At 41.9% G+C, this 10,591-nt stretch overlaps 1 protein-coding gene across 2 annotated transcripts; it reads right to left on the bottom strand.

Annotated features, from left to right (window-relative positions):
* Positions 1-4: 4 nt before the first annotated feature.
* Positions 5-10,232, bottom strand: LOC6545378 (mucin-17). Of its 2 annotated transcripts, XM_015158450.2 has the most exons (11): positions 9,566-10,232; positions 6,130-8,336; positions 2,848-6,054; positions 2,470-2,792; positions 2,102-2,412; positions 1,991-2,045; positions 1,741-1,931; positions 1,202-1,683; positions 994-1,150; positions 737-928; positions 5-678 (listed from the first exon to the last, which is right to left on the bottom strand). In XM_015158450.2, the coding sequence occupies exons 1-11, from the start codon at positions 9,912-9,914 to the stop codon at positions 164-166; spliced, it is 7,989 nt and encodes a 2,662-aa protein (XP_015013936.1). In that variant the 5' UTR covers positions 9,915-10,232; the 3' UTR covers positions 5-163. The 2 variants fall into 2 exon arrangements, with proteins under 2 accessions (XP_015013936.1, XP_026832604.1); XM_026976803.1 differs by having other exon boundaries at positions 2,848-8,336.
* Between the last annotated feature and the right edge of the window lie 359 nt (positions 10,233-10,591).

The following is a 10,591-nucleotide window of genomic DNA, read 5'->3' as shown; positions in this document are numbered from 1 at the left end:
CAGCTATAAATAAATTACAGTTAAACAATTTCTGCACAATATATTAATTGCCTCTTAACGAGTTTTAAAACTAATTAGCTTATATGGTAAAACAATAAGTTATAATCTCAGATGGTGCTTGTTCAGAAGATTTTCAGTTGCCAGAGTGTTGTCAAAAAATCCTTTAGAAGAATTTATCTCGATCGAAGTTGAGGATTCGCAACATGCCATGTTCGGCACCCATGGCCACCCAAGTATGGGTGGACGTATTCCAATTGCATCGAACGCAATTGAATCTGGTCATTGCCAGAGAGTTTATGTTTTGCGGTCTACGTTTGGCGCTCAGGTATGTGGACTTGCGTTTGTGGGGCTCAGGGATCAGGGGATTGATTTGCAACCCGTAGTTCCGGAGGAACTCATCGGGGGTGATGGGATCCGTGGTCTTCGGAGCAGACGAGCCTAAATGGTGCAACTCGGTGGTGGATACAGCACGTGAGTTAACCGTTGACTTCAGCAGAATAGGGCCACAGTTAAGATCTCGCACATCCAGGAACACCAAGTCGCCATTGTCAGTTACGAACACCATGTGATTTTGCTGGCAATTCGTGTGCATTTCCCGTGTCGTTGTTAGGGTTCCATCAAGGGTCCTGTGCTCGAATTGTATACCCGAGGGACTAACTGCTATAGTACGAAAAAAGTCTGCAAAGAAAAGTTATCATTAGTTGGTATGGCCGTTAGTTAAACACTCGGATCTTACGTGAACTACTGACCACTAGGGTCTCACAAATAGGTGACCAGGTTAAATTAGCCATATAAAGACTGGAAATGATGTCTTGTGTGAGTATGTATGGGTTCGACCAGTTTGCAATATCATAGATTTTAAATTGACGTATGGAAGTACCAACCGCAAGCCAGCGTGGACCATTATTGTCATAATGCAGATCCATATCTGAGGAGAAAATTCAAAAGTAATTTAAAAACTCTTAGGGAAAATGCTATAGCAATGAAACTTACACTGAACATTCCGCTCTCCTAGGTAAAGAAAATTTACAGGCACAAAATGAGTCTGATTATTTTTGTTAAAACAATTCAAATTGTCCTTGTCGTCAATGTCCCATAAGGCGAAGTGACCGCTGCTATACCCTGTTGCTAGGAAATTGTGTCCCGAAGACTACAAGAATTTGATTTTATTTCAGCATAAACATTTCAGCACCAAACTTACCAGCGACCAACAAATTTTAGTGCACTGATTCTGCACAGGATTGTTTATATCCAGTGTAAGCGTAATCAACGAATCTAGTTGAATGACCACCTTATCGTCGGCATTTTCATCATTGGTCAGCTCCAATGGCAGGGCATAAATGTGAACACTACTCAATGAATTCGCCACAGCCAATACGCCTAATCGATTCGATGACTTATCATAGCCACCACTGGGCAGAAATGAAAAACTATGAACAGGTCCATTGGGTACATGAACTCCATAATGAAGTTCTGGTTGCAGGGTCCATGATTTGCCCGCATTCTTGGCACTACACTTTAGTAACATCAATAGAGCATCTTCATCCTTTATTTTTGTATGTCTTGCAAAGGCTTTCATCTTTGGTCGCACGGAACATAGAAGGTATTGGTTTGCAGCTTTCGGTGGTAGAGGCACCCATTCAAGTTTCTTAATCGAGCCGCCCAGATAGCCTACATATTCACCTGTGAATAAACACACATTAATTTCCCCTTAATTTGGTTTCTTTTCTGTTTACATACCTTCTTTATTGAAGCCCTCAAACGGTGCCAGTTGTTTCCAATCGTCTTCGTTTATAACTTTACCATAGGCATAGCGCATAGATGGTGTGTTCTTGGGTGGTAACAAGCCATCAGCATTCTTTTTAGAGATGTTCGAATATCTGGGCAGCAGTTGGGTGAATAAAGCACCAGCAGCATAATTGCGTTGCACGCTAAAGCATAAAAATAATTTAAAAATAGAACAAAATTTGATAATTCTCGGCTGGCTTACAATTCATTCCATCTATGGGTCGCCCTAGCCTCCAAGTGATGATAACGTGACAGTACTGCAGTGTAGAAATTACGTTAAATATGACTATTACTAGTGATTTGAATTACTTACAAGGCTTCTGCTGACACTCTCCCACATTTACTGGTCGTTTATATACTCGTTTCCTGTCAATGTCTCCTCGTCGGTTTGCTTTCGAGTGCTTGGATGGGGGGAAATTGTCGCCAAAGCTGCCCTCACCTTCACTGCTTATGCAGTCCTCATTGGAATCCACTCCTTCCGAATCATATTCCTCGGACGACTCCTTGTCTTTGGTCATATCATAGTCCGATGAATCGCCATCGAAATCGTTCTTTGCGGAGGCCCCCTCCACCGAATTTTGCGTTGTCAGGGCTTCTCCAATTTTCTTTAATTTGGTTTCAGCTCTGAAAGTAAATAATATGTGTTAGAAACCTAAAACAAATAAATTAATAATGACTTACTTAATTGTAGACTTCCGCTTGGCCCGGCCAGCATTACTAAAAACGGTTTCTTTGCCATCTCCGTCCGCATCTTCCGGATCCTCAGGAACCGGGAGCGCTATGCGCTTTGGACAAGTTCTTATATGGACCGGCAGTGAGAGTTTGGTATAGGAGCGCTGGCAGAACTCGCACTGAAAGCGCTGCTTGTTGCCGCATCCCTCCAGATGGAGCATCATGCCCAAGTAAGAGCCCAATTGATGATTACAAAGGCGGCAAGTTAGTTTTCCCCCGTTTTTCTGAAGGTAGTTCTTCATCATTGTCATTATACCAGCACGCGTGATGTTCTATGAAGAAAGTTAAAATTCAGATTTAGATTAAAGTTTGTATAAGCAAGCCTACCTTGGGTGTTTCTCCCACAAGCCAACCAACTCCATAATGCTCTCCTAAATGACGCTGCCAATTGTTCTTCTCGCTGCGCGCCATACACAAGCCACATTGCAGAGGACCCTGCCCTTTTCCGTCATCGGTTAAAACTTCGTCTGTGTCCAGCTGATCCCGCTTTCTTATGAGTAGAAGGCGAAGATTAAAATCAACTACGCTTTCGGCTTCCAAAGATTCCTCAGTCTTTAACTTTTTGGCTGATTGAGGTTCTATATCAGAAGGCGGAGCGCGCTTTCTTCCCCTTTTCGTGGGAACCTTCGGCTCTTCACTTGTTGGCGGGATCATCTCACTAGCATTTGGAGAACCACATTCACTTGACTTCGGGGTTGAGGTGTTAGGTGTTACACTAGTGATCTTACTCCTTCTGCCTTTTTTAGGAGCCGATTCTAGAACCGCACTTTCGTCGGAAACGTTTACTGAAGGTATCGGCGTGTCTGGTGGAACTGATTCTATTCGGGATGAAGTCTTCCGTTTGACTTCACTTTTAACCGACTGATGATCTTCTGAAGGCGTGGCAACCATTGTGTCTGGAGTATTTGTAGGAGCTATGGATCGAGATTGTCGTGTTCCCCTCGAATTTTTAGACGTTGTCGGCTTTATCTGGTCTTTTGGGGCTTGAACTCTTTCATCTTTATTATCTGTGGGTAATTTCTCCGGATTTAAATCAGTCGCTGCTGGAACTATTACTTTTGTTGTTCCACTTTGGGATTGTCGTTTTCTCCTGGTTTTTGGAGAATTATTCGCTTGATTGGAGTCCTTGCACGCTACTTGTTCTTGACAGGATTCCTTGTTAAGATTCAGATGAACTTCTCCGCTTGGTTCCTCCGAAGCACCAGCTTTTGCCTCACCTGAATCTGGAGTAACACTTGGTATACCGGTATCGGTTGGTTTTTCAGGTTCAGAATCTGCTGGACTTTTGGGATCAGATTTAGCTTTGCTATAACGAGATTGCCGTTGTCTAGTTGGTCTCGTCGAACCTTCAGCTTTACTGGGTGCATCTGGATCTTTAATTGCATAACTTTCTAGACTTGCAATCTGCTTAATAGTTGAACCTTTTGTTTTTGGAGATTTACTTCGAGTTGGTCGCTTATTTTTGGCCTCGTTCTCCTCTGACACATCATCGTCCATTCTAGGTGTCGCGTTTTCTGAAGATGATACAGGATTTGATACTGGTTCAGGCTGAATAACAGATGGCCCTTGAGTTTTCGGGGTTGCGCAAAGCGATCTTCGACTTCTTTTTGATTTTACTGATACCTCCGGAATTTCAACAGGCTTTTGTTCATCTGGTTTCTCAACTGAGGCTAAATTAGCTACTATAGTTAAAGGTAAATCGTCTTTTGAAATAATTATATCGTTCTCTGGTACTTTGATATCATTCCCCTCTTTCCTAGAACCTTTAAAATCTATACAACGAGATTTTCGTTTTCCCCTAGTGCCAGTGTTTTCAACGGAGATTTTGTCTTTGGAATTTCGTATGGAATCTGTGTCTTCTGTATTATCAGCTCTCGTTAATGGATCACCTTCTTCCAATCGTTCTGCTGTCGCCACTTCGTCTTTTTTCGAGCCACTTGATTTTTCAGAAGTTAGTTCTGAATCATTAACTTCTTGAGTCTCATCGATTTTTTTTTTATAATTTCCAGTTTTTCTTTTTCCTCTGGATCTTAACGATGAGACTGGTTTCTCAATCGATACTTCTTCCTGTTTTTCCTTTAATTTTATATTTTTCAGATTTGTTACAGCTTTGGGAGATGTTAGAGGTACATTTTGCTTATCAGACGCCATACCCCCAGCCAAGATTTCCATGCCAGTATTTTCCAGGGATCCTGGTGTTTTTAAAGGACTTCTAGTCAATCGCTTTTCGTCGACCTTGCTAGTAATTGAAGTATCTTTATCACCCGGTTCATCAGCAGTAATTGAAATTGATTTTTTCGACTTTCTCCTGCTGTGTTGTGATTTGCTGTCAATAGTTATGGAATCCTTTTCGGTTATCACAGGTTCTAGCTGTTTTTCATCCTCATTTTCGTTGGAAGCACAGGAAGGAGATTCTACTCTATGATTAGTTGAATTTGCATCCACATCCGTCTTTGGTGAGTCATCAATTTTGGAACAATCTACTGTTGATTCAATTTTGGATTTTGCAGGAGAAATTCCCTCACCCGCAATAGACTTTTCCTTTACCAGTTCTTCCCATACAGTTCCATCCTTCTTTGGACACTCTTCACTCGTTCTGCTGTCATCTATCGACATGTTAGCTCCAAAATCCATTGGACTAGAAGGACCAGTATTACTGCTATCTGAATCATCAGAAAAAGGTCCCACAACCTTGTGATGGTTAAAAGTAAACTGAGAGTCAGTCTCAGGGTTCTTAACTGGTTGCTGTATCTCCATAGATTGCTGCTCCTCCTCGGTCTCATCGTAATCAGGTGTAGCGTCATCGCTGATGTCCGTTTCATTAATCTTCATTTGTTTCACTCGCTTGCCTCTTACTGGAGACCTAGAACGTTTCGCTTCGGTGTCATCGAATCCCAGAAATATGGAACTATCATCGTCACTAGTGCTGGAAGTGGGAACCCGATTTCCCGCATTCGCGCTAACAGGATGAAGAAATTCAAAATGCACGGATTTTTCAGTGGGATTTTTCTGGCCAACTTTTGTGGATCTCTTGCTGAGCACAGGACGTGTCTTAACAAGCTTCTTGCGGGACAGCACTTTAGATGCCTCTTCTGATTTAGGAGTTGGCGAAAGCTTCTTGGTTTGTGGCACCACCTTTTCGGCAGTCAAGTGGCCAATTAAATTCTGTATTCCTGTGACATCAACTGAGCTATTTGCACTGGTACTTAGCTCCTTGGAGTCCTTTCGAAATGGTAACTGGGGCTCGCCCTGTGGAGCAGGTGGATCCTGTGAGAGGACGTCCATTAGGGAGACATTACTGCTCGACGATGTGGGTTGTGGATCATCAAGGGAGTCGTGACTGCTGGTCTTGTGTGTTGATTTGTTTTTAGGCATTTTGGGTGGGTGATACAACTGGCTTAGGTCTCGTTCTGAGGATGATTTCGACTGAATTTCACTCTCATCGTCTTTGTCTTTATCGGCTTGGATTTTCGCTGAATCTTCTTCTTGAACTGGACTGATTTCTTCTTCACGCTGCTTCTCATCTGCTGGCACCTTTGGATTGTTTTTAACACTAGATAAATTATGATTTATTGGGTCTGAGCTTGGGCTAGCTGAATTGTCAATTACCTCGATTCCAGGGACTCCGTATCGATCCTCCATCAGGCTGTGATCGATAGCCAACGCCTGCTCGTCGTCCTCCTCAAAATCTAACTTGGCTTTCTTCACTTCAATTGGCTTTGGGTTACTTGGTCTTTTAGTGCGTTGCACTAGATTAATTTTAGCTTTTTTGGATCTGATAGCTGCCCTTTTCACGGGAGGATTGACCTCCTTTAAAGGCTCTGGATCTGTCACTGTCTTGACCTCTTCCAAAGGTACATGTGATTTTTCGTCAGATTTTTCTGGCAAAGTTGGAATAACAGTGGTTACTTCTTTGGTTTCTTGAATTGGGGTCTCGTCTACCGAAGATTTCACATTTTTTGATTCGATTGCAGTGGCATCTCCCACATCTAACTCAACCAATGAGTTATCCAATGCTGTTACACTGCTTTGCATTTTCACTGCGTTGGGACTGATCCGCAGTACATTTGTACTGTCGCTGCTTATGTCCAAAGTAGCGTGCAATATATTCATATCGTCCATTTTGACAATCTTTCCTATGGGTAGCTCCTCCACGGGTTGATCAATCGACGCACTAGCAAACGAGCATCCTCCAAATCCAAATAGAGCACTTAGCCTTTGTTCTTCCGGTGACAGATCCATAAAGCTGCTTTCATCTAGTGGATTTTCAGCTGTCAGTTGAGCTATGAAATCAACAGCGGTTTGGATTTTATGCGCTGGTGATGTAGCCGCAGTTGAACTCGACTCTGCTTTATCTGCTGCTGAAGTGACCGCTCGAGAATCCAAATCTCCTATTTCTGCGTTTACCTTCCTATTCGAATTGGATGTTGAGGTAACCACATCCCGCTTCACTTCTTTAGGCAAACCAACCGCGTTTGATTCTGTGGTAACCTCTGCTCTTCCCGCAGTTAATGGAATATAAACAGGAGTACTTGATTCAAGAGCATTTACTTCCGGATAATCTATCATTTCAGCAAAGGATTTTAGAGGGCTTTGCTCTGTGGTGGTGACTGATTTGGGCTCAGGAGTTGACGTTATATATACAGGAAAATCAAGGGGGTTTTCAACTGTCTTGACTCCTTCCATTTCTGAAATTGTTGGTACGCATTCTGGCTGCTCGGGAGAAGGATTTGAATCAGGAGTAATTGGATCGCCAAGTGTTGTAGGCACTGTTGTAGGAAAGACTGTACTAGACTCATTCGATTCCATAGTTTGTTTTGTAGTTCCTACAGGTAATGGATTTGATTTACTTGAGCCAGCCGAAAAATCTGCTGTTTTATTTCGGTTTGGATTATTGAAAGGAGCGTCATTTCCTTTCAGGGTTGGCGTAGAGAAAGGCGAAGTTCGTTGTGGTTGAAGTATTGTGTTATTAGTGAAAGGAGTTTCAATTTTGGAATTACCTTCTATTGAATTAAGTGTTTTGACAGCTTGAGGTTTTTTCACCTGATCCACCTGATTACGAATCTCTTTGGCCATCTCTGCCAGTTTTTCCCGCGATACCTTAAACTTATTGGCGTTCATAATAACTTTACCCTTGATCACTTTAGATTGGATATTTGGTGTAGCAGCAGTATCCGGAGAATTCGTAGCTTCCAGCGGAGCATTTGGCAGGCGAAGCCCACTCAAATCGATCTTCTCATTGGGTGCCAACACCTTGTTCTCCAGCACAATTAGTGGCGGCGATGGGGTCCTATGAAGTTGGGTGGGAACAGCAGAGGCTGCTCGAGCTGTGGAAACCTCTGGAGCTGGATGATGTTGGCTGGAAACTTGCGGAGTTTGTTGTACTGGAATCCTCTGTGGACTTGGTAAAACATGATGCTGGTTTACCAACGGACTGTTACTCGATATGCACATGGCTCGATGTTTGGGCAGCTGATTTACCAAATTGAGCAAAAGTGGAGGCTGCTTTTGTCGGACAGTCAAGTCCGCCTTGGCAATGGGCATGGAGAAGGCTGCAGGAGCTGGGGAAATCCCGCCACTGCGAGGAGCTGAGTCCTGGCAGACAGGTGGTGGCATCGTGGTTGCTGCTTTAGAAGTTGTTGGCTTCTGCTGAGCCTTCGTGTTTATGACCAAGCTCTTGTTTAGTATCCTGTTCTTTAAAAGCGCCTTCACTTGCTTGGAACGGTCACCAACCGTCGGATTTGGGATCGGCTGGATGGGCACCACCTTCTCGATGTGTTCCGAGATCATATAACGTTTTACTAAGGGCTGAGGTGCTGTAAATTGAGAAAATAAATAATTAATGTATGGAACGATAGGCAGAACTACAAAGGTAGTTATAAAGAAATTTTTGGTCTATTCTACATACTTATATTTACTAATGACGTAGCGTATTTTTAAAAGGGAAATAAGCCATCTTCCCCAATAAAGATTCTACTCATTGCTAAAGCAAACAGTAAATAAAATCAGATAGAGCACATAATAGCAAAAACAATCGCACACACAAACGGCAGTTTGACCGCACTGGGATTTGAACCCGGGCCAAAAAGGGAATTATGTTGCCTCGCATCGACGCTCCGTCCCTAACCTCATTTTGAGCGCGCACTTGACGGTTGAACCACCGAAAGAATACGAACTGGAGTGGCAATAGTGGATCTTGAATCTAGTTTGGTGCAGGAGTATTCAAAAAAAATATATACCCTTGCACGGGTATTATATTTATGAATTAAGAGCTAATTAGGCATATTTTGTATTTTTAGTTTTTTTGTATCTTTAAAATGTGTGGCGTTGGCCTATGGAACCCAACTAGCACACGAAAAATTAATAATGAATTAAACTGTTCAAATTTCAAATTAAGTTTTCTTTAAATATTTTCACCGTTTAATTATAATTAACCGCATTTGTTCGAAAAAAAACTTTTTTAGGGTTTTAGTATTAGCAGTATTTTGCATTACAGTACCAGAAAGTTATTTTGTTTAAAAATATAATTTATCCAACAGAATATTAAAATATAAGTAAGGTATATCTTTATTAAAATACCACGTTTGATAATAAATTATAATTGGTAATAAACATTACATTAATTGTATTTTATTTATTTTGAAATTAACGTCGTGTTTGCCATGTAAAATCTAACTGGTTAACCGGCTTAATACCACTAACCTAAAAAATTGCAAAAACTATAAAAACCTGATTTTAGCCCGCTCTTCGGTGGTTATTTGATTTACGGATTTTTTATGTATATATTTTACTAAAAATCAATAAAAATAAAAAATGTGAGAAAAGGCACTCGCTGTGAGGCGAACTCAGAAACAACGCAAAAACTAACTCTTTGACAATCTGCCGACGTCTCAATCAGTTGCGCCATCGTTTCGATGTCTATCCCAGTGTCCGAAACTCGTAGAAGCATTTAGAAGGTTTTGCACCCACTTGGTAAGAACACCCCACTATATAACGGTTTTTTAAGCGGTGCACCGGATTAAAAAAAATATATGTGTATCTTTACCAGGCTGACGCAATTGTTGTTGAGGCGACTGCAATTTGCTCTCTGCCGCAGTGGGCGTCGACTGCGCTGCGGCCGAGGTGGAAAGACTGGTGGATGCTGGGTGGTGCAACCTCTTGGCATCCAGTTTCTGCTTTCTGAGGACCTCGGCCAGCTGCCTGTCGAGTCCAGCCTCCTTGAGCTTGTTGAAATCCAGCTGAATCTTCTTAATTATCCGCTTGGGCGGAGCTGCAGCACTTTTGGTGGCTTGTGGAGGAGGGGCAATGCTGGGATTACCGGGCTTCGGTTGGTTGGAAGTGGTGGTGCCTGCCGCCGGTGGGCCCATGACGATCTGCCTTTTGGAGTCGTCCATTTCGTGGTTACTTTCAAAATTCCCGTAATACTGGCAAAACTATTTTACGAAAATGACGACAGAGATCGAAATTCTTTCACACTCGTTCGGTTTGCAGGCCTATCGTTGCCTTGATTTGTTTCTAATCCGACGTTATCCACGCAGTGACATTTACATTAAACTCGCTTATCGAGGTCTAATACTTGTCACCAGCACTAATTTTACTTTACTTTAGAGCGCTGCCTAGACATTTTTCACTTTTTAAATTCTAAAAAAGATCAAGCATGTGCAACTCAAATTAATAGTATGACCACTTCGTTAAAATATAATATTCCGTAAGCTTCAGAAAAATATACCAAAATAATATACTATGTTAGTCTTCGAAATATATCGCAAAGGCAATATATTGGGCTTATATATACAATTTTGTCTCAGGCTTACCAACCTAACCAATGATCATACATGAACAGATTGCGCCCCAACATATGTCCCATTTGCAACTATCATCAGTTAGACACATCCTAGATAGCTGTCCTTCCCTTTCCCTTCATAGAACAGCCGCCTTTCCAACAATTAACGCAATAACCGCGCTTGCTAACCCAACGAACGATAACATCAACAAAATTATAACGTTTTGCTAAACTTCAACTCATAATTCATAAAATATAAAACTATATTCTTCTCTCACCCTGTATAAA

Source organism: Drosophila erecta, unplaced genomic scaffold (genome assembly GCF_003286155.1).
Source record: "Drosophila erecta strain 14021-0224.00,06,07 unplaced genomic scaffold, DereRS2 tig00000021-arrow-pilon, whole genome shotgun sequence".
Taxonomy (NCBI): Eukaryota; Metazoa; Arthropoda; class Insecta; order Diptera; family Drosophilidae; genus Drosophila; species Drosophila erecta.
The sequence above is the reverse complement of the archived record's forward strand: the minus strand, read 5'-3'. Positions and strand labels throughout refer to the sequence as shown.